General features: G+C 28.2%; 2 protein-coding genes across 2 annotated transcripts; both read right to left on the bottom strand.

Annotated features, from left to right (window-relative positions):
- Positions 1-3,297: 3,297 nt before the first annotated feature.
- LOC119612923 (extensin-like) lies at positions 3,298-21,234 on the bottom strand. The gene is given in 4 exon segments (XM_037968812.1): positions 3,298-3,661; positions 3,664-4,146; positions 4,149-4,203; positions 21,181-21,234. Coding segments are annotated over 4 exon segments (849 nt in total). The 3' UTR covers positions 3,298-3,404.
- A 1,911-nt stretch (positions 21,235-23,145) lies between these two features.
- LOC119612920 lies at positions 23,146-24,674 on the bottom strand. The gene is made up of 2 exons (XM_037968809.1): positions 24,660-24,674; positions 23,146-23,797 (listed from the first exon to the last, which is right to left on the bottom strand). The coding sequence occupies exons 1-2, from the start codon at positions 24,672-24,674 to the stop codon at positions 23,384-23,386; spliced, it is 429 nt and encodes a 142-aa protein (XP_037824737.1). The 3' UTR covers positions 23,146-23,383.
- Between the last annotated feature and the right edge of the window lie 228 nt (positions 24,675-24,902).

Below are 24,902 nucleotides of genomic sequence, written 5' to 3'. Positions count from 1 at the left end.
TGATTGATTTATTTAACAAACAAAACTTGGTTCTAATTTTATTTTTTATTGAAAAATTTTTATAAAAAAAAACTTTCTGAATTTTTTTACTAAAGTCTTAATAAAAGCTTTTCACCAAGAAGTATTTATCTATACATTTGAACATTTTCATTATGTTTATATTACCCTACACCACTTTAGTGGGGGAGGGTATATTGGATTTGTGCTGATGTTTGTAACATACAAAAATATTCGTCCCTAGACCCACCTTAAAGTATACCAATCGGCTTAGAATCGTTTTCTGAGTCGATTAAGCTATGTCCGTCCGTCCGTCCGTCCGTCCGTCTGGCTGGCTGGCTGGCTGGCTGTCCATGTAAACCTTGTGCGCAAGGTACAGGTCGCAATTTTCAAGATAATTGGATGAAATTTGGCACGCACGTTTTTATTTGACCTAAGGACGAAGCCTATTGAAAATGGTTTTAAAATCGGTCCATTATTTCACCTAGCCCCCATAGAACAGAACCCCCCGAAAAGGGCTTCTGAGCTCATAATTATGTTAAATATACAGATATATCGGTAAAATACGGCACAACCTAAGTTTTATAGAAGTCTTGATGACCCTGCCAAATTTCATTAAGATCGGGCCACATTTGACCCTTGCTCCCATACAAAGTCCCCTTCAGAAAATTACTTGAATGTCCCAAATTAGCTTCTAAACACAAATATAGCGATGAAATTCAGCACAATAAAATATTATGTCAATATAAATATATTCACAAATTTTATCGGGCTTGGTCCATATTTGCCCCTAGCCCCCATATAAAGCCTCTTTCAGAAAATTAGTTTTTCATCCATAAATTGCTTTAAATGTATCGGAACAAGGGAATATTGAAGATAAATGCTTTATTATGAAAAATAAATCACATTTAATATTCATAACTGGTGTAGGGTATCATATGGTCGGCCCCGCCCCGACTATAATTTCTTACTTGTTTTTTGTTGACAACATTCATCACAAACATTTCTCTTCGACATTTTCGCCAAAAAAGCTTTGCAAGAAAGCTTTTCTCCAAAAAGAGCTTTTGCTATAGACATTTTTTCTTAAATCCACAAACAACTTTTTTATTTAAATATTTTTTTGTCTTATGTTTTCCAAAGTTTTTAACAAAACTTTATTTTAAATGAAAAAAAGCTTTCTACCAAGAAAAATTTTTCTTCAAAAACGAGCTTTTGCAACAACATTTCTTTTATTTTTTGAAACTTTTTCATCTAAAACAGCTTTTTGCCAACAAAACTTTACTACAAAATAGTTTTTTACAAAAAATAATTAAGAAACATTTTCCTACAAAAGTAGCTTTTTCATCAATAAAAAAATTTATGTCCACTGTAAACACTTGCTATTAGTTTTTTTTTTTTTTAACAAAAACGCTTTCATTCAAAAAAAAGAGCTTTTGTAACAACATTCATCATAAATTCTATTCTCTTTTTTCAAAAAAGAGCGGAAGTTTCCTTCAAAAAGTAGCTTTCGCAACAAACACATCTTTTTCTATTAAACTCATAATATAATTTTTCATTTTAAACAATTGTTTGTTAAAGACAACTTTCAAAAACATCATTTTTTTTAAACATAATTAATAATTATTTTTAGAAAACTTTTTACTAAAATTATCGACGAATGCAAATTCTCTAGCAAAACATTTTTTTAAATTTATTATCACCATAAATAGTAAAAGTAACCCAAAAAAACTTTCTAATAAGAAAAGCTTTTTCATCGAATGTTTTTTTACAAAAAAAAAAAAGAAAACCCATTTTCTTCAAAATAAAAGAGCTTTTGCAACAAACTTTTGATTGCAAGCAGATTTTCTTCAAACAAACCCTAAGAATTGAGCTTTTGCTGCAAACATTTAATTTAAATCTGTTTTATTCACCATATAATTTATATACTTATTTTTCAAAAAGTTTTCTCTTTCTCAGAACATTTTTTTTAATGAATGTAAATTTCAATCAAGAAAAGCTTTTAAGATTTTACTTAAAGCGTTATTGTTGTTTAAATGCTTTTCTTACCAATATCAAAATTAAAAAGCTAATTTTTCCACTAAAAAGCTGTTTTTACTTAAAAAAATTCAAAAAGCTTTTCAGGCAAAAAAGTTTTATTAAGCTTTTACCAAAATGCTGTTAACTTAAAGTTTTTCACTACTTTTTGCTTAAAAGCTTTTCCACCAAGATAATTTATCAAAAATATTATTTATTTAATAAAAGCTCATTTTTATTTAAAAAGACGTTCACTTTTTGTAAAAAAAGCTTTCGAACAAATTTCTTCGCACCCATTTTATCTTAAAATTTGTATTTTTTCCAATTCAAAAAGCTTTTCGGCCAAAAAGTTTTTTAAAATCTTTTTACCAAAATGCTGTTAACTTAAAGTTTTTTGCTTAGTTTGTGTTTAAAAGCTTTCCAACTAAAGATAATTTACCAAAAAGATTTTTATTTAATAAAAGCTAATATTTACTACAAAAAATGCTCAATTTTATTAAAAAATAACTTTTCACTTTTTATAAAAAAGCTTTCGGACAAATAACTTGACACCCATTTTAACTTTCAAAAGCTTTTCGGTCAAAAAGTTTTTTTTAAATCTTTTTACCAAAATGTTGTTAAGTTAAAATTTCTTACTAGTTTGAGTTTAAAAGCTTTCCAACTAAAGATAATTTATGAAAAATATTTTTTATTTAATAAAAGCTCAATTTTACTACAAAAAAAACTTTTCACTTTTTTTAAAAAGAAGCTTTCGAACAAATACTTGGCATCCATTTTAATTTAAAGTTTGTATTTTTTCGGATTCAAAAAGCTTTTCGGTCAAAAAAGTTCTATTAAAAGCTTTTTACCAAAGTGCTGTTAACTTGAAGTTTCTCACTAGTTTCTGTTTTAAAAGCTTTCCCACCAAATATTATTTATCACAAATGTTCTCTAGTTAGTAAAAGCTCATTTTTACTACAAAAAAACTTTTCACTTTTTCTAAAAAAAGCTTTCGAACAAATACTTAGCACCCCATTTTTACTTAAGATTTGTATCGCGTCTCTGATATTCTGATATAATTTCGACGAAAGATATAATTTCGATGTTAGATAAATTGTTTCAGCGTTTTACCGTCCTCATGGCTAATACTTTATATAAATTTATAAATTTATATAAAAGCTAATAACAACATCATTTTTAATTAATTTTTTTATAATAATTTTTTTTCGATTTATTTTTATTAAGTAGTATTAACAATTACAAAATACAAAAACATATACATTTAAACCTAAACATGTGATAAATTCCTTTTTTTCGTCTTCTTCATCCTCGAGAGAATTTTCAAAAAGCCAAATTCTAAAAAAAAAAATTGTTCTAATACTCAGTCTTCACTTCAGTTCAATAACTGAATTATTTTAGAAGAAAAATTTTGCAGCGGGAGCCTCATAGTGATAACCATCTTCCTGCAAAGTTTCGGGAACAGGTTCAGGCTCTGGTTCGAGGGGAGCAAGCATCATATGAGGGAATGGGTATTTTGAAAGTGGGTTTGGGAGCGGGAGGCAATACTCAGGAGCAGGAGGCAAGTAAGTAGGTTGTGGTGGTGGTGGAGGAGGAGGTGGTAAGTAAGTGGGTTTGGGTGTTTCAGGACGTGGTGTGGTAGTAGTGGTAGTGTTGTGGTGGTTACAGGTTTAGGTGGCAAATAAGTGGGTTTTGGTGGTGGTGGAGGAGGCAAGTAGGTGGGTTGTGGAGATGGTGGTGGTGGAGGAGGAAGGTAGGTGGGTGCTGGTGTAGCTTTAGTAGTGGTTGTTGTTGGTTTAGGTGTAGTGGTAGTAGTGGTGGTAGTTGTAGTTGTTGTGGTAGTTGTGGGAGGAGGCAAGTATGTGGGCACTGGCTTGGGGGGCAAGTAAGTGGGCTTTGGTGTTTCAGGAGGCAAGTAAGTAGGCTTGGGTGTCTCTGGCGGCAAGTAGGTGGGTTTGGGCAATTCTAATGGTTGTTCTGGCTTGGGATAATCATAGCCATATCCATGAGCTGACGCCTCTTCATGAGGATAATCATAACCATAACCATGAGCCGATTCCTCTTCATGATGATGTTCGTGATGTTCATGATGTTCGTGATGAGGATAACCATAACCCTGATCAAGTTCGTTATTAAAAGATGTGACACATCAGCAGCCACTAAGGCGGCACTTGCCAACAAGACCAGCATCAATTTCTAAAAATAAAGTGTATAAATTTAATTAATTTAATTTTATTTCTTTCTAAAGACATTTCTTTTAAAATTCTTACCATTATGATGTTTTTAATTTATCTCTCCCTCTAGTTAAATTAACACTAATAAAACAACTACTTTAGTCTTGGACTGTTAAAATCAAAATGATATCTGTTGTTGAGTGAATATTGTTATTTATAGTTCATACACACTTTGAACACAATTTTTAAATATGTTCTTTTTTTTTGCTGCTGTTAATTCTCTAGTTTAAACTTTTTTCTATAATATTTTAAGAAGAAAAAAAAAATAAAACAATAACAAGGCTGCTGTGAGTGTAGCGACTAGACCATACCATTTTCGAACAGTTTGAAAAAAAAAAGTAAATAAATAATATTTACTCACATCATATAATTTCATAAATACAAATACAACAGGTCTTCTGCATGTGTGTTTTTTAGTTATTTATGTTTATAACTAAAAGACACTTAATATTATTGTTGAAAAAAAAGTAAACCTGGCTAATAAGCTTGTTTACAGTTTGCTACAATTTTTAATTAAAACTCAACCCATATCTATTTTTGCGGTTGAAGAATTTTTTATTTTGATGCTCAGAATCACAATTTTTTTCATTTTAACAAGAATTAAAATTTAATTCGATTACTATTTTTTTCTTGCTACATAAATAATTGTTATGTAAATTTTAGGGGTCAATATAATATTAGGGGGTAAGCGGAAATTTTTGGAATTTTACAAATAGCTTAAAATATTCAAATGACTAACTAATTAACTACTAACTAACTAACTAACTACCTAACTAACTAACTAACTAACTAACTAACTAACTAACTCTAACTAACTAACTACTAACTAACTAACTAACTAACTACAACTAACTAACTAACTAACTAACTAACTACTAACTAACTAACTAACTAACTACTAACTAACTAACTAACTAACTAACTAACTAACTACTAACTAACTACTAACTAACTAACTAACTACTAACTAACTACTAACTAACTACTACTAACTAACTAACTAACTAACTAACTAACTAACACTAACTAACTAACTAACTACTAACTAACTAACTACTAACTAACTAACTAACTACTAACTAAACTAACTAACTAACTAACTAACTAACTAACTAACTAACTACTACTAACTAACTAACTAACTACTACTAACTACTAACTAACTACTAACTAACTAACTAACTACTAACTAACTAACTAACTAACTAACTAACTAACTAACTACCTAACTAACTAACTACCTAACTAACTAACTAACTAACTAACTAACTAACTAACTAACTACCTAACTAACTAACTACTAACTAACTAACTAACTAACTAACTAACTAACTAACTACTAACTAACTAACTACTAACTAACTAACTAACTAACTAACTAACTAACTAACTAACTAACTAACTACTAACTACTAACTAACTAACTAACTAACTAACTACTAACTAACTAACTAACTAACTAACTAACTAACTAACTACTAACTAACTAACTAACACTAACTACTAACTAACTAACTAACTAACTACTAACTAACTAACTAACTAACTAACTAACTAACTACTAACTAACTAACTAACTAACTAACTAACTAACTAACTAACTACTAACTAACTAACTAACTAACTAACTACTAACTACTAACTATAACTAACTACTAACTAACTAACTAACTAACTAACTAACTAACTAACTAACTAACTAACTAACTAACTAACTAACTAACGAACTAACTAACTAACAACTAACTACTACTAACGAACTAACTAACTGAACTAAACTAACTCACTAACGAACTAACTAACTAACTAACTAACTAACTTACTAACTAACTAACTAACTAACTAACTAACTACTACCTAACTAACTAACTAACTAATCAACCAACCAACCAACTAACTAACTATCTAACTAACTAACTAACTTAATAACTAATTAACTGTTAAAACAATCCAGCTTATAATAAGATCAACTGGAGCTTAAGAAACTCCCCTAGGAAACCAAGGGTTTAAGCTAAGTTTCAGTTAAACATCGAGTGATAATTTTTTAAATAAAGTATTTGTTTTCCATACTTCAGAAGCATTTTAATAATTTGTTGACAAAAAGAAAATTTTCTAAAAGAGGTGTTATATGGCAGGCAGGGGGTTAATATGGTTCTATCTTTATAAATTTTGGTAGACGGATTTACGTCTACATCAGTTATTTATGCAGAATATCATCGTGGTATTAGTGTTTATAAGTGAATTTTTACCATCAAGTCATTTCTGAAGGGGACTTTGTATGGGGCATAGGGTCAAATGAGGCCTGATCAGTAGTATCATTAAGACTTATATAAATCTAAGTTTTGCAGATTTTTGAAGTGATACAAGAACATTTAACATATTTACGAACTCAAAAGACCTGTTCGGGTGGTACGGTTGTATGGTCTTCGTCCTTGGGTCAGAAGAAGAGTATGTGCCAAATTTTATTAAATTATCTTGAAAATTGCCTGTAGAGTGCGAACATGGGCACACAGACGGGCGGACATAACTTAATCGACTCAGAAAGTTATTCTAAGCCGATTGGTATACTTTAAACATCATCACAAACGCAAAATACCCTCCCCACTATAGTGTTGTAGGGTATAATTAGGATTTTAAAATTATTGATGGTTGTTTGCATAATGGATTATGTACCTTATTTCGACGAAAGCTGGAGAAAGTGTTCCAACGATTCACGGTTATTCTATATTAGTTTTATTGTACAGTTGAGCCCATAGAAGAATACATTAACACCATATATGACCGAGTTCATATAATCTACAGAAATTGTCGAGAAATGTGAGATATTGATCTTGGAGATCTACGAAGAAAACCCCTTAAACAGAATATACTGTCATGTTCTTCATCAAAACACTAGTTCCCTGGTGGAAGTCCGTGTCATCACGATTAGATGCGATATTACGCCACCAGATGTTAACACATTTAGTACAGTAAAAGATCCATAACCGATTTTAATAGGTAATGAAAGAAAGAATGAATGTATTTATTATTAATGGAAGGAAGCTTGAGGAAGTTCACCTGACGAATTTTTTATATACCAAATTAATATTTTTGCTCTTAACTATAGAGCATTTTAAATTCGTTCATTACACAATACTTTCTTATTTTTGAAATAAATATAAATGATGCGTAAATGAATTAGTTTAAATTAAATACATATATGTATGTATTTAATACAAATAAATAAAAAAATGATGACAAAATCGAAAGCAATCAAATCTAATTAATTATTGGACAAAATGTGGAAACAATCACTTTTAAAATTTGACATCATATACAAGTTAGAACAAGTTAACAGATGTAGTTGAGTTTTTTAAACTTTAAAAAAAAAAATAGATCAATTCTAAAATTAACTTAATGAGTGAAAAGTTAGCAGAGAAATTTAAAAAAAATGTAAGTTAATGAAGGATTTTTTTTGTAATTAAAGTATAAATATAAATATATTGGATTAAATGAACTTTTGATTAGTGTTCTATTATCTTTTATATCTATAGCTTTCATACTCGTGTTTAATTCTATGAAAGTTAGTTATCATTTGTATTCTGGTTCATTTTTTGTCAATTGAAGGTGTGTTTTTTTACTGTTTTAATTTTGTGTGATAAAAATCTATTTAATTATGTTTATATGTTAATAATTTACGAATAATTATAAAAAGTTTTAAATTGTAAACATAACAAGTTTTTATGGCAGCTGCACCTGGGACCTATACGCCACCCTCTCTCTATTTATGTTTGAGTAAGTGATTAATAAGTTTAAGAATTAAGTGCTTTTTTAGTTCCTTTACGATTCTAATCCATGAATATACTTTCCAAAAAGTTTAATGAGCAATAATAGTACTTTTAAAAATAGTAGTAGAAAAAGTACTTTTTTATTTTATGGACAAATTTTGTGTTTTTATTATAAATATACTGAATATATGAAAATATGTTTTTTAAATAAAAGTGCTAAAAACAACAGCCGGAAAAATAGTAGCAAAAAAAGTACTTTTTTATATTCTAAAAAAAATTATTGAAAACTTATTTTAATTTTCTTTCTGTTAATGATTTCATTGAAAAAGCAAAAAAAAATTAATTAAATGAAAGCACTAAATAGTACTGGAAAAAATAATAGTAAAATACTTTTTTTATTATATCATATTTATGTGTTTTTGAAAATTAGACGTTTTTTGGCTGTAAAATACTATAAAACAATAAATGTTATAGATTGTATTAAAATAGCACAAAGAAAAATGGTAGTAGAAAAAAATACTTTTTTATATAAAAAAATACTCTTTTTTAGAAAAACCATACATTTGGGATAAAAATGTATTTTCTTTTTTGCGAAAAGTACCATTTTTAAAAAGCAAAATTTTAAAAATAGTAGTAGAAAAAGTACTTTTTTTATTTTGTGGAAAAATTTCGTGTTTTTTTTTGAAAATAGTATGTTTTTTAAAAAAAAGTACTAAAAATAGCACGCGGAAAAATAGTAGTAGAAAAAGTACTTTTTTATATTATTACAAAATTAATTTAAAAAATATTTTTTACTTATTTCTGTTAATGATTTTATTAAAAACAAAGTTTTTTAACTAAATAGTACTAATATAGTATTTGAAAAAAATAGTAGTAGAAAAACTACTTTTTTCAAAATTAGAAAAATATGTGTTTTTGCCTAAAAATTTAAATTGAAAATTAAAAGTAACAAAATTGTTTGTTAAAAAAAAATAGTAGTAGAAAACTAAAGGTATTAATATATCACATATCAAATAGTAGTAGTAACAGTACTATTTTTATTTTTACAAAATTTCACCTTTTTAAATAAAAATAAACATTTGGGATAAAAATAATAAATGGTTTTTACTTAAAAGTACCAAAGTATATTTAAAAATAGTAGTAAAAAAGTACTATTTTCTTTTTAAGGAAAATTTGGGGTTTTTGGCTGAAAAATATTATAAAACAATAAATGTTATAGATAGAGGCCTGAGTGTATTAAAAATAGCCAATTGAAAAAAAGTACTAGAAAAAGTACTTTTTTATATTTTAAAAAATTTACTCTTTCCGAAGAAAAACATACATTTTAAATAAAAATTTAAGCCTTTTAGCGTAAAGTATCAAGAAATAGACATTAATAAATAGTAGTAGAAAAGTACTTTCTTCTCTTTAAGCCAAATTTGTTATTTTTGGATGAAAAATAAAATAAAAGAACAAATTTAATTTGAAAGGCCCTGAATGTGTTTAAAATATACATATGTGCTATTTTAGTAGTAGCAGAAAAAATTGAAAAATAGTAGTAGAAAAGTACTTTATTCTTTTTAAGCCAAATTTGCTGGTTTTGGGTGAAAATAAAATAAAAGAAACAATTTTAGTTGAAAAGTCCTGAATGTATTAAAAATAGCACATAGGAAAATAGTAGTAGATAAAGTACTTTTTATGATATGATAAAAATTACTCTTTTTGAAGAAAAACATACATTTGAGATAAAAATTATTTTTTTTTTTTTTTGCGAAAAGTACCATAAAAATTGACATTGAAAAATAGTAGTATAAAAGTACTTTATTCTTTTTAAACCAAATTTGCTGTTTTTGGATGGAAATAAAATAAAAGAAACAATTTTAGTTGAAAAGACCTGAAAGTATTAAAAATAGCACATAGGAAAATAGTAGTAGAAAAAGTACTTTTTTTATGATATGATAAAATTGCCTCTTTTCTATTAAAACAAAGAATATAAATAAAAATAATAAATAATTTTTGCTTAAAAGTAACAAAAAAGGACTTTGGAAAATAGTAGTAGAATAGTACTTTTTTAGTTTTAAACTAAATTATGTGTTTTTTTTTAGGTGAAATATAATATAAAACGATTAATTTTATAGATTAGGGCCTGAAAGTATTAAAAACTTACATAGAAAATAGTAGTAGAAAAAGTACTTATATTCTTTTTTTTAAGGAAAACATATGTATATTTGGGATAAAAAAAAACATTGAGAAAAAGTAGTAGAAAAATACATTCTTCTTTTTAAGACAAGATTTTGAGTGAAAAAGCACATAGAAAAATAGTAGTAAAAAGTACTTTTTCATATTTTTTTAAAAAATCACATAAGAAAATGTTATAGAAAAAGTACGTTTTATATTTCAACCAATTTTTCTTTTGCTGAAGAGTTCAAAAGAAACCTAGAACAAATAGTAGTTAAAAAAGTACTTTTTTATATTTAGATAAACTTTTCTTTTGTAAATCAAAACAAAGATTTTGGGGTAAAAATAACATAAATTTTATGCTTAAAAGTACCAAAAAAAGTAGTAAAAAGTACTTTTTTCATTTTAAGCAAAATATCGCTAAAAATAAGGATTAAGAACATTTTATAGTTAATGATCTTTTTATTAAGATCATCATAGCATTTAGTACTTTTGATTGTGTTTTGTTTACTCATTATCTTTTTAACTAATCTGTCTAGAAGGTCTTTTTCCAATGCCTGTCATAACTACAGATTTATTGTTACACAAATTTTTATAATAAAAATTTTACAACAAAATCTCTCAACTGTCATACTTGTTAACATTAAAAATCGCCTATTTAATGAACAATAAATAAATAATATAATAAAAATATCACTAAGCACGTTCGCGGATGTAATCGTAAAAATAAATATTAAATATCTCCCTTAAGATGCAACGATGCTTCATTTAATGTTTAACAAAATGTTCAAAAGCTAAATCAAGTGTTAATAAAAACTGATAAGATTTTTTTAAATACAAAATTGCTACAAAAAGCTACAAAATGAGAAATCATAAATTCCTTAAAATTCATTTTAATACCATCACCTGTCCATTTTATTTTCAACAACACCTAATATTTTAACACTTAACGGTCATTGCACTTGTCAGTTGGTATTTGCTAAAAAAAATATTTAAAATCCACTGGATAGACAGACAGTTATGCAGACAAAACCCACCACCACCACCATCAACTCTAATAGATCATGTTTTATTAACTTAAATTATCATCTTTGTATCGCCTCTTAGTTATTGTTTATATTCATATTTAATATTTCTTTTTAAATTTTATTGTTTTTTTTTTTTGTTTGTTGCTGTTTCTTATAAATAACCCTTGTATTTTGAAATGTTTAAGTAATATTTCCGTTTTAGTTTTTTTTTGCTTATTTCTTTATTGTTTATTAAACATTATTTTTGTGTGTTTGGCAGTATTAAAAGTTTAGTTCCGTTCTGTTAATATTTCATAATTTTTTTATAATAAAAATATTTATAACAATAATAAACACAAATGTCTTGTGAAAAGTCAGAGGCGCAGTTCAAGGAAATTTTGGGGAAGAAAGAGATTTTCACTCAAATTGAAATAGATTTTCAATCCGTTCCAAAAAAATCCGTTCAAATTAGTTAGTTAGTTAGGTAGTTAGTTAGTTAGTTAGTTAGTTAGTTAGTTAGTTAGTTAGTTAGTTAGTTAGTAGTTAGATAGTTAGTTAGTTAGTAGTTAGTTAGTTAGTTAGTTAGTTAGTTAGTTAGTTAGTTAGTTAGTTAGTTAGTTAGTTAGTTAGTTAGTTAGTTAGTTAGTTAGTTAGTTAGTTAGTTAGTTAGTTAGTTAGTTAGTTAGTTAGTTAGTTAGTAGTTAGTTAGTTAGTTAGTTAGTTAGTTAGTTAGTTAGTTAGTTAGTTAGTTAGTTAGTTAGTTAGTTAGTTAGTTAGTTAGTTAGTTATTAGTTAGTTAGTTAGTTAGTTAGTTAGTTAGTTAGTTAGTTAGTTAGTTAGTTAGTTAGTAGTTAGTTAGTTAGTTAGTTAGTTAGTTAGTTAGTTAGTTAGTTAGTTAGTTAGTTAGTTAGGTTAGTTAGTTAGTTAGTTAGTTAGTTAGTTAGTTAGTTAGTTAGTTAGTTAGTTAGTTAGTTAGTTAGTTAGTTAGTTAGTTAGTTAGTTAGTAGTTAGTTAGTTAGTTAGTTAGTTAGTTAGTTAGTTAGTTAGTTAGTAGTTAGTTAGTTAGTTAGTTAGTTAGTAGTTAGTTAGTTAGTTAGTTAGTTAGTTAGTAGTTAGTTAGTTAGTTAGTTAGTTAGTAGTTAGTTAGTTAGTTAGTTAGTTAGTTAGTTAGTTAGTTAGTTAGTTAGTTAGTTAGTAGTTAGTTAGTTAGTTAGTTAGTTAGTTAGTTAGTTAGTTAGTAGTTAGTTAGTTAGTTAGTAGTTAGTTAGTTAGTTAGTAGTTAGTTAGTTAGTTAGTTAGTTAGTTAGTTAGTTAGTTAGTTAGTTAGTTAGTTAGTTAGTTAGTAGTTAGTAGTTAGTTAGTTAGTTAGTTAGTTAGTAGTTAGTTAGTTAGTTAGTTAGTAGTTAGTTAGTTAGTTAGTTAGTTAGTTAGTTAGTTAGTTAGTTAGTTAGTTAGTTAGTTAGTTAGTTAGTTAGTTAGTTAGTTAGTTAGTTAGTTAGTTAGTTAGTTAGTTAGTTAGTTAGTTAGTTAGTTAGTTAGTTAGTTAGTTAGTTAGTTAGTTAGTTAGTTAGTTAGTTAGTTAGTTAGTTAGTTAGTTAGTTAGTTAGTTAGTTAGTTAGTTAGTTAGTTAGTTAGTTAGTTAGTTAGTTAGTTAGTTAGTAGTTAGTTAGTTAGTAGTTAGTTAGTTAGTTAGTTAGTTAGTTAGTTAGTTAGTTAGTTAGTTAGTTAGTTAGTTAGTTAGTTAGTTAGTTAGTTAGTTAGTTAGTTAGTTAGTTAGTTAGTTAGTAGTTAGTTAGTTAGTTAGTTAGTTAGTTAGTTAGTTAGTTAGTTAGTTAGTAGTTAGTTAGTTAGTTAGTTAGTTAGTTAGTTAGTTAGTTAGTTAGTTAGTTAGTTAGTAGTTAGTTAGTTAGTTAGTTAGTTAGTTAGTTAGTTAGTTAGTTAGTTAGTTAGTTAGTTAGTTAGTTAGTTAGTTAGTTAGTTAGTTAGTTAGTTAGTTAGTTAGTTAGTTAGTTAGTAGTTAGTTAGTTAGTTAGTTAGTTAGTTAGTTAGTTAGTTAGTTAGTTAGTTAGTTAGTTAGTTAGTTAGTTAGTTAGTTAGTTAGTTAGTTAGTTAGTTAGTTAGTTAGTTAGTTAGTTAGTTAGTTAGTTAGTTAGTTAGTTAGTTAGTAGTTAGTTAGTTAGTTAGTAGTTAGTTAGTTAGTTAGTTAGTTAGTTAGTTAGTTAGTTAGTTAATGAGGGAATCGAACTCACGATTCCCTTCTGAGGAGCACGAATACTAACCACTAACCTACTTGAGGCCTGGCTACCAACGTTACTAAAAAATGTATTAAAATATAGTAGTAAAAAGGTACTTTTCTCTCTTTGAGCTAAATAGTAGTAAAAACGTACTATCATCCTTTTAAGCACTTCCTTCCTTTTAATCAAATATTAAGGGGTGAGAACGAAAAGCCATTATTCTTGTTGTTGTCAAAATCATTCAACAATTTTGTTGTGGGACTTTAACCGATCATTTGAAGTTAACTTAGTAAAAAACCAGATCTGCTTTTCCAACATTTTCATAAACGTTATCATTTCCAGTAAAAAATTTAATCTGTACCGCATTTCTTAAAAAATTAAAATAAATTGTTTTAAAATCTTCTTAAAATAGAAACAAAATTCTGTTGCTATTTGAAAGGAATGTTGGTAAAACCAATTTTAATATTCATACTTGTTTAAGAAACCATTAAATTTAATGGTCAATATACTCACAAGAATAGAAAGGGAGAAAGGAAGTCTATAGACGGTAAATTAAAAAACCAAAGAAGACTTTGTTGTTTATAAAAAATGAAAGAAGATCAGTGTTCTTAAACAATAAAGGAAATTAATACTTAAAATTTTAATAGATATAATAGCAAACATTAAAACCGTCATTTTGGCACGAGCTTTATGAAATATAATAAATGATTATTATTTATGTATATTAAGGCGGATTTATTTTGGCAGAATCTTAAATTAAATTAAAATTCGCAACACCCCTGTTTATTTTATTAAATCGACTGCTATTTTGAAATATATAATTCTATCTTATCTTTTTTGGCATTTTATTTATTATAAATATGGCTCTATGATAGCAAATCATCATTAATCACTAAAAATAACACTAAATTTATTCACACAAACAAATCATCAAAAACATAAAAAAATCACATAAAATTAAATTAAAACAAAACCTTTCGAATGGGGAGAAAAAACACATAAAAAAGAAAAAAAGAATAATTTAATTATAATAAAATAAATTTTAAAAACTATTTAAAAAACATAAGAACAGATTTAGTTATAGTATTAGCAAAACAGCCTATATGAAAAACTAGAAAGAGTGTTATGTTCGGCTGTGCCGTATCTAATATACCCTGCAGCGTTATGTATTTAAAAAAAATATATTTTTCATTTTAAATTTAAAAATTTTTGAATTTTAAAAAAGGAAATTTTTAACTGTGACAAATCATGTGCATAAAAAAAATTTTGTATAGAAAACTATAGTCTAGATTATAAACTATAGCATACTCTATAGACTACACTTTAGTCTAGACTAAAGACTAAATAAACTACATTCGATAGACTCAACAATAGTCTTCAATAAAGACTCAAATATAGGCTAGATTATGGACTAAACTATTGTCTTGATTATAGAATAAACTATAGCCTAGACTATAGACTGAAATGAAGTCTTGACTATAGACTAAACTTTAGCCTAGACTATAGAAAAAACTATAGCTAAGACTATGTGCTAAACTATAGGCTATATGATGAAGTCTAGACTACAGCCTAGACTATAGCCTAGACTATAGAATAAACTATAGCCTAGACTACAGTCTAAACTATAGCCAAAACTTTAGAATAAACTATAGACTAGACTATAGTTTAAAATATAGTCTAGACTATAGACCACAGACCATAGCCTAAACCAAAGACTAAACTATAGACAAACTATAGCATAGACTATAGACTAAACTATAGCTTAGACAATAGACTAACATGTGGCCAGAATAAAGACTAAACTGTAGTATAGACTATAGACTAAACTGTATTCTAGACTACAGACTAAACTATAGCCTAGAGTATAGACTAAACTATAGTCTAGACAATAGACTATACTGTAGTCCAAACAATAGACTAAACTATAGACTAGACTAAATACTATAGACAAACTATAGGTTAGAATATAGACTAATCCATAGCCTAGGCTATAGACTATGCTGTAGTCCATAGCATAGACTAAACATCGACGATAGACTATACTATAGTCTAGACTATAGACTTAACTAAACTATAGCCTAGACTAAAGACTAACCAGTTGTCTAGGCTATAGACTAAAATATAGACTAAATTATAGCCTACACTATAGACTAAACTATAGTCTAGACTATAGACTATACTGTAGTCCACACCATAGACTAAAGTCTAAACTATAGACTAACTATAGCCAAAATAAAGACTAAAATATATTCTAGACTATAGACTTAACTGTAGTCCAGACTATAGACTGTTCTAAAGTCTAGACTATACAAAACTATAGCCTAGTCTAAAGACTAACCTGTGGTCTACAATATAGACTAAAACATTGACTAAACTATAGCCTAGACTACAGATTAAACTATAGGCTAGACTATATACTAAACTGTAGCCTGGGCTATAGACTAAACTATAGTCTAGACTATAGCATAGACTATAGACTAATCTATAGTCTAAACTATAGACTGAACTATAGATCATAGTCTAAAATATAGCCTAGATTGTGGACTAAACCATAGCCAAGGCTATAGATTAAACTATAGCCAATACTATGGACTAAACTATAGCCTAGAATATAGACTAAAATGTAGACAATACTAAACTAAACTGTACACAGTGGTATAGGAAAAAAAAAAGAGGGAAATAATTCGGTAACTTCTAAACGGTTAATCCGATTTTAATGAAATTTGGTATGCACAAAGAGGAGGTGTTGTCGAGTTTAGGTTTTGAATTTGTAACTTATAGGCCAACCAGGGGCCCGGCGGGGGGTCCACAAATTAGGACACCTCGGCTATGTTAAATTTTTAAAACGATCCTATTTCTTCATTTGAGTTCCGATTTAAAAAAAATTTCGTATATAGAATCTCCTCATCGAGCACTATAAAAAATGTCGTCGTAGCAGTAAATTATCTCTTATAGTTTAGAAGATATTCGCATTTGAATATTAAAATTTTAAAATTTTTACCGTCCTTACTTTAGTTTTTTTGATAATAGCAGGTCCAAATATTTCCGATTTTCGCCATTTTTTTTTATTTGCTTAACAACAAGTTTATATACCAAGCAGTGAAAGAATTATGTAAAAATCATGACTGAGTCCAAAGTTATAGGCATTTAAATTTAAAAAATTAAAAAAAGGCGATTTTTTGTCATTTTTTTGGGAAAAAAGTATCTTTTTCTTTTTAAGTTATCTAAAAAGTTTCTAAGAAGATGTATATAGAATTTATACTTTTTGGAAAGCTGACTTTACATAAAATACGATAAATGAAACAAAACCTAAAAATTTTTGATACCGAGGGGACCAGGTCCATCCAAAAAAACCCTATTTTTTATGGAAAATTAAATTTTGAGCAAAAATTCTCAAATCGCATAGTCGATATCAAATTATAGTGACCTGTTTTATATGACCCAATAAGTTCTTAATCATTTTGTAACGGGTTTCGATAACCCCGCCCCTGGTATGGATATAATAGGCAAAAAACCAAAAAATCCCATTTTTGGGATTTTTTAAAACTTTTTTGGGAATTCCGGGATTTCTAATAAGAAAATTCGAAATTTTTATTTAATTTTGGATTTTGAGTAAAAAAATCTACCTAACTGTAAAATTTCATCAAAAAATATTCATAAATAAAATTTTTATTGCAATTTGAAAAATTTGTATCTTCGCAAAAACTGAATAAAAAACATTTTTTAATTTTTTTTAAAAAAAGTATTCCGCGAATTTTTTAATTTTCAAAAATTATATACAGTTTTGAAAAATAGACAAAATTACCTTTCCATTGATATATAACATGCCTACCTAATGTTTTATAAGTGACAAATTAATTAGGGAAAACTCAACATCTTTTAGAAAATTTACCTAGCACTATTATTTTCATCCATATATGTAACAAATTTAAGAGTTAACCTTATGGATGAAAATAATAGTGCTAGGCAAATTTTCTAAAAGATGTTGAGTTTTCCCTAATTAATTTGTCACTTAAAAAACATTAGGTAGGCATGTTATATATCAATGGAAAGGTAATTTTGTCTATTTTTCAAAACTGTATATAATTTTTGAAAATTAAAAAATTCGCGGAATACTTTTTTTAAAAAAAATTAAAAAATGTTTTTTATTCAGTTTTTGCGAAGATACAAATTTTTCAAATTGCAATAAAAATTTTATTTATGAATATTTTTTGATGAAATTTTACAGTTAGGTAGATTTTTTTACTCAAAATCCAAAATTAAATAAAAATTTCGAATTTTCTTATTAGAAATCCCGGAATTCCCAAAAAAGTTTTAAAAAATCCCAAAAATGGGATTTTTTGGTTTTTTGCCTATTATATCCATACCAGGGGCGGGGTTATCGAAACCCGTTACAAAATGATTAAGAACTTATTGGGTCATATAAAACAGGTCACTATAATTTGATATCGACTATGCGATTTCAGAATTTTTGCTCAAAATTTAATTTTCCATAAAAAATAGGGTTTTTTTGGATGGACCTGGTCCCCTCGGTATCAAAAATTTTTAGGTTTTGTTTCATTTATCGTATTTTATGTAAAGTCAGCTTTCCAAAAAGTATAAATTCTATATACATCTTCTTAGAAACTTTTTAGATAACTTAAAAAGAAAAAAATACTTTTTTCCCAAAAAAATGACAAAAAATCGCCTTTTTTTAATTTTTTAAATTTAAATGCCTATAACTTTGGACTCAGTCATGATTTTTACATAATTCTTTCACTGCTTGGTATATAAACTTGTTGTTAAGCAAATAAAAAAAAATGGCGAAAATCGGAAATATTTGGACCTGCTATTATCAAAAAAACTAAAGTAAGGACGGTAAAAATTTTAAAATTTTAATATTCAAATGCGAATATCTCCTAAACTATAAGAGATAATTTACTGCTACGACGACATTTTTTATAGTGCTCGATGAGGAGATTCTATATACGAAATTTTTTTTAAATCGGAACTCAAATGAAGAAATAGGATCGTTTTAAAAATTTAACATAGCCGAGGTGTCCTAATTTGAGGACCCCCCGCCGGGCCCCTGGTTGGCCTATAAGGTCCAAATTCAAAACCTAAACTCGACAACACCTCCTCTTTGTGCACACCAAATTTCATTAAAATCGGATTAACCGTTTAGAAGTTACCGAATTATTTCCCTCTTTTTTTTTTCCTATACCACTGTGCTGTAGCCTAGACTATAACTAAACTTTAGCCTAGACTATGGACTAAAATGTTGTCTAGACTATAGACTAAACTATAGCCTAGAATATAGACTAAACTATAGCCTAGAATATAGACTAAACTATAGCTTAGATTATATATTAAACTATAGCTTAGACTATAGACCAAGCTATACTTTATACTTTAGACTAAACTATAGGCTAGACTATAGACTTAACTATAGCATAGACTATAGACTAAACTATAGTCAGAATTATAGACTTGACTGTAGCCTAGACTATAGACTAAACAGCAGTCTAGACTATAGTATAAAGTATTGTCTAGACTATTGAATAAACTATTGTGTAGACTATGGACTATACTATAGTCTAGACAATAGAAAAAAATATAGTCTAGACTATAGAATAAACTATAGTCTAGACTATAGAATCAACTATGGTCTATATGGGCTATAGACTAAGCTATAGCAGCCTAGACTACAGACTAGAATATAGACTAAAGCACTTCGGATTCATACCATTGTCACGAAAGTGTAGGGTATGAAGATAGGTATAACAAGAAAAAACTGTAAAGATTTAATCTACTGATTTGTATTTATTAACATTTGAAAGTTATGTATTTTGATTTAAATTCGATCTTCTTTATTTGGACTATCGATCGGTTCCTCTCTCTCTCATCTCTCTTCTTTCATTGTGGTGACAGTTAATTCATGCATAATTTCTTAATTTGTATTTTTTTTAAAGAAACGTCAAAATAAACACTTAATTTGTTTAACTATTTAAAACAACTTTTTAAAATGCATAAATGTAGTTCTGGATATAATTTATTGGCTTGCAAATTAATATTATGTAATTATGCTTTAATACCCTACAGCCAGCACCTTTATAAAGTCAAATGGTATGAAACAAACCAGAAGCTATTTAAAATAACTTGTCATATTTTTCCTCAAAAAAAAAAAAAAAAAAACACTAATTGTTAACAACATATTTTAATATCATGGTCATTTTTCAATTATTTCTATCATCATTAATTATTTTCAGTCAAAGTCTATTAAATTGTGTATTAATTATTTTTACTTCATAAACATCCCAAATAAATCGAAATTTTTTTATTTCATTTTAACATTTTATGGAGTCATTCACCCCCGCACTATGGTGCTTAGAATGAAAAAATTATATGTACATACGTTTGCTCTAAAATGTTTACCTCTAGCAAGCGAATTGACATAACAACAACAGAAAATAGATAAACTACTTTCAATTTTATTTCATCTTTTAATTAATGTTGAATAATTAATTTTATTTTAATCTTCTATCACAAATCTTTTAGAATAAAAATTTAGAAAACAGAAAGCAATCATGAGATTTATATCTCTACTTGATATGTTGGGAGTATGGTGGGAAGAGAAAACAATTTGTTTGAAATATTGTTGACTTATATGTAGTATTCTGCAGATTCTTTTTAAAACCAGTAGTCTGTTAATGGAATGTTTAGCTGACATAATCCTCTGCATTTTACATCAAGTAAATAGAATAATATTTATACCCTACACCACTATAGTGGGAAGGCTATTATGCGTTTGTGCTGATGTTTGTAACATCAACAAATATTGGTCCTACACCTTAAATTATACCAATCGGTTCAGAAGTCCGTCCTTCCGTCTCTCTGTCTGTCTGTCTGTCCGTCTGTCTATCTGTACATCTGTGTGTCCATGTAAATCTTGTGCGCACTCTACAGGCCGCAATTTTCAAGGCAATTAGATGAAATTTGGCACATACTCTTCCTTTGACCCAAGGAAGTCTATTAAAAGTGGTTAAAATCGGTCCATTATTTCGTATAGATCCCATACAACCGTACCCCCCAAATAGGGCTTTTGAGCTCATAAATATGTTAAATGTTCTTGTATCTCTCCAAAAACCGGCAAAATTTAGTTTTATATAAGTCTTAATGATATTGCTGATTTTCGTTATGATCGGGCCTCATTTGACCCTATCCTCGATACAAAGTTTCCTTCAGAAAAAGACTTTATGCCCAACATTTACTTATAAACACTAATATCCCTATGATATTCTGCATAAATAACTTTAATGTAGACGTAAGTAACTCTACAATAATGGAAAAGGATATGACCATATTAACCCTCTGCCCCCCACATAGGTAACCCCTCTTTTAGAAAATCCCTTTTTTATGAACAAATTGTTAAAATATTTCTTAACGTAGGTCAAAATGAAATTAAATACTTTATTATTAAAAAATAATCAACATTTTTAACATAATCACAATACAATTATACCCTACACCACAATAAGTAGTGGGGAGGGTATTATGCGTTTATGCTGATGTTTGTAAGGCACAAAAATATTGGTCGTACACCCACCTAAAAGTATAGCGATCGTCCGTCTGGCTGGCTGTCTATGTAAACCTTGTGCGCAAGCTATAGGCCACAATTTTCATGATATTTTGATAAGGACGATGCCTATTGAAAATGGTTGAAATCGGTCCATTATTTCACCTAACCCCCAATTCAACCTGACCTTCCGATTTGGGGATTTTAACTCATACCTACGTCAAATATTCTACTATTGGCACAACAAAGTTCTATATAGGCAGAAATGATCATGCCGTTTTTGTAATGATCGGCCGTCGTTTGACCCTAGCCCCCATACAAACGCCCCTTTAAAAATATCTTGAACGGGCAAAAATTTACTTCTAAACATTAGTATCGCAATGAAATTCAGCATAACTAACCTTTATATAAAAATACATCCCTCCTACCAATTTCTTGAGGATCGATCCATATTTGACCCTAACTCCTATATAAAGCCTCTTTTAGAAATTTAGTTTTTCATCAATAAATGGCTTAAATACATCGGAATTAAGGTAAAATTCAACATAAAAGTTTCTTTATGAAAAATAAAAAAATTGGACAATATACTCGACCATATAATTTAATTACAATTTTCAAAAATTTTATCAATCAGACCAATAGCTCTCCCCGTTTGGGATCTATCATATTTTCAACTGTCAGATGGACATGGCAAGATCATCTTAAAAACTATTAAAGGAGTTTCCATTGACAGTCTTTCCATTGTAATTACAGTTATTTGCTACCATGGGAATTAGTCGCCCGCAGGACTTTTTCTATTCTGATTATTGGTGAGGCCCCTTCTAGGTGCTTTTTGATTGAAAGGCAAATCAGGGAAAAATGATTTTAGTTTAAATTATAAATACTATGTATTTTAGGAGAGTCGTTCGCTGCTGTTGTCGTCTCAACAAATGATATTTGTTATGGTCAGGTTAATACTTGTTATGGTTTAGCATTCCGTGACAGATCTTTCTTCCAGAACTATGGACGTGTAACCTATGCTTTATAAGTTTCATGGAAACTCCCCTTGTAGTGCGCTAGGCAAGGCAAACTAGTATTGTAACAATACCTTGAGTGAGTTATTAGAGCTTGGGAATGCTTAAGCATTGCCCTTGACATTGTTATCAACTTATGTGGTGTAGTTGTAACGGATTGATGCCATGCTAGAGCCAAGAGAGGGAATTTACTTCCTTCTTCATATGAGCCCTATAAGAACATAATACTCTACGTTTTATACCCACCATCAAAAAAGATGTAACACATCGAAGTATTGGTCATAGACCCACAAAAGTATATATATTCATGTCCGTCTGTCTGTCTGTTGAAAGCACGATAGAGTCCGAACGGAATGAGCTAGAGGGTTAAAATTTTCCGCAAAAATTCTCTATAGGTGTTTGGTATAGAAATTGGGCAATATCGACCCACGTTTTCGGATAGCCCTCATTCAAGTGAACTCCCGAAAAACAGCATTAACGGGCATATCTGTTTTAAAAGTACGAGTATAGCGATGAAATTCGACATAAATAAGTTTATTATGATTATACTACAAAAATCTCCCAACAAAATTTTATGTGGATCGGTCCATAATTGACCCTATCCCCCATATAAGGTCCCCTTCAAAAAATGACTTTAACGCCATTACTAGCTTAAAAATACGAATAAAGCAATGAAATTCGACATAAGTCTCTTACGAGCCAAAATCTCTCTTACAAATTTTATGTAGATCGGTCCATAATTGACCCTACCGCCCATATAAGGTACCTTTCAGAAAATGACTTTAACGCTAATTACTGTCTTAAAAATAAGAGTAAAGCGATGAAATTCGACACATTTAAGTTCCATGCGATACAAAAACTCTCTATCAAATTTTATGTGGATCGGTCCATAATTCGGCGCAGCCGAATATAACCTCTCACTTGTTTATATTGAAAATGTATGCATGTAAGTGATAAAATGCTAGTGAAAATTGTAAAGCTTTGCTAAAGCCCCAGACCTAAGGACCAGGCTGTGTAAAGATCACTGAGCTATATAATTTTACCTATTTTCTTATGTAAGCTTAGATTAAGAAGATTTTTATTAAATCAAATTAATGATTTAAAATCATTTATAAAGTAGATTTTTTATTATTTCATCAAAATAAATACCTCAAAGATATATTTAAACTAAAGTACTAATGCGAGTTCTCTTATACAAAAATAAACTTAAAATATAAAATCGAGTCTTAAAATTAAAATTAATCACGTTTAAAGGCGTCTAACAAGACTCAGGTGTAAAAATTTCCGCAGCAGCATAGAAAAAAAAGCAGACACGCGAATAATTAACACCTTTTCTGCGTTAAGTGTAAAAATACTACAAAAATAATGAAGTCAAAAACCTTAAAATATCAACAATTAAAACCAATTATTTAAGCAATAAAAAAAGGTTTAAGAGGAGCCATATAATTATAACCTGATTTTTTACTAACAGCTACAGGTAGGGGAATTTTACTTCTCAACGTTGAAGAAGAGCCATGTGGCGGGGAGGAATGGTTATTTAATTTTTTAGGTAATGGTACAGTAAAGTGGGTTTTTAGGGAGGCTGCCGTAGCCACTGAGGGTACAATATCTACTTCGACACTTGTTTTGAGGGCTGTTTTCATTGTTGAATCACCAAAAGCTTTATGTGTCTGTTCATCATTGGTTAGATCCAAGGGAGCTAAGGGTAGATTGGAGGTTAAGGGAGCATCATAGAGGAAACCATTGCCCGATTGTACAAGTTCAGAAATATCGGCTAAACTGTGATGGGCCAACAGCAATGTCAGTAGCAGTAAACGAACAAACTGAAAACAAAAGCGAACATATGTTTGAATATAAGATTTAGCCATAAATTTGTTAATTAACATAAATTAATAAATAGTTTTTACCATTATTTATATTCTTTTTGTCAGCAAACGTTGTTAGTTTGGGTTATAGATTTTCTTTGAAAATAAAATTTATTTTGAAACGTTTTAAATTTTAACTGATTTTGTTTTAACAAAATCTTAACGTATTTATATGAATTCGAAATTAATTGGTTTCAAATTGTAGCTAATTTTTGTAGTTCACTTTAATATAGAGCTTTTTTTTATTGGTTTCTTTACTTTGTTTTTTAAATTCTTAAGACAATAATGAGCAGAGAGTTTACTAAAAATAACTTAAAAAAAAAAACTAACAATAGTTATGGATAAAGGAGAAAAAGAAGAGGGCCCAATACAAAAGCAGATGATACTAGTACAGAGTTTCTCAAGGTCATCTATAGCGCTAGGGGGGTCAAATGTTATTAAATATATAACTCTATTTCGCTCAAGAAGTTGAAAATTTAAATATTTTTATCATTTAGTGTTGAAAATAATTTGTTAATTTTATTAAAACATTTGTTAAATTTCTAACAGTTAGTGTCTTATGAATCTACCGTTATGCTCTGAAAATTTGAAAGTAAACTGTATTTATATCATATTAATATTCATAAAACTTTAAAAAGTTGTTCTAATAAATTACGCAAAAAAGCTTTTAAAAGGTGTTTTTAAAGTTTTTTCGCATAATATTAATGATCAATAAATTTATTTACACACTTTTTATGTTATTTTGTTTAGGAGAGTTTCTTTAGTTTTTTAAATTCTCGAATCTTACTGAGTACGTAAAAAACTATTGATCGAAACTTGCCCCACAACTGATCATTTTGCTGCTGATCAAAGATCCTCTCTTGGTAATAAATTTCAACATAGTTTTGCTGAATATTTATGAAAATGTTTAGCCTTCTAATTTCTCCTTTGTGAGATATAGATACACGAATGGAAGGATATAAATAGATCGTTTTAGAATTTATTAAGGACCCAGATTATATGTTATTTGGTACGTCTTTAGAATGAATCTGAACTATCTAACTCCTTCTCATGGGCGCCCTAT

This window comes from Lucilia sericata, unplaced genomic scaffold (assembly GCF_015586225.1).
Source record: "Lucilia sericata isolate MDLA Ls3-8-SP2 unplaced genomic scaffold, ASM1558622v1 Contig001874F_arrow, whole genome shotgun sequence".
In the NCBI taxonomy this organism is placed as follows: Eukaryota; Metazoa; Arthropoda; class Insecta; order Diptera; family Calliphoridae; genus Lucilia; species Lucilia sericata.
The sequence above is the reverse complement of the archived record's forward strand: the minus strand, read 5'-3'. Positions and strand labels throughout refer to the sequence as shown.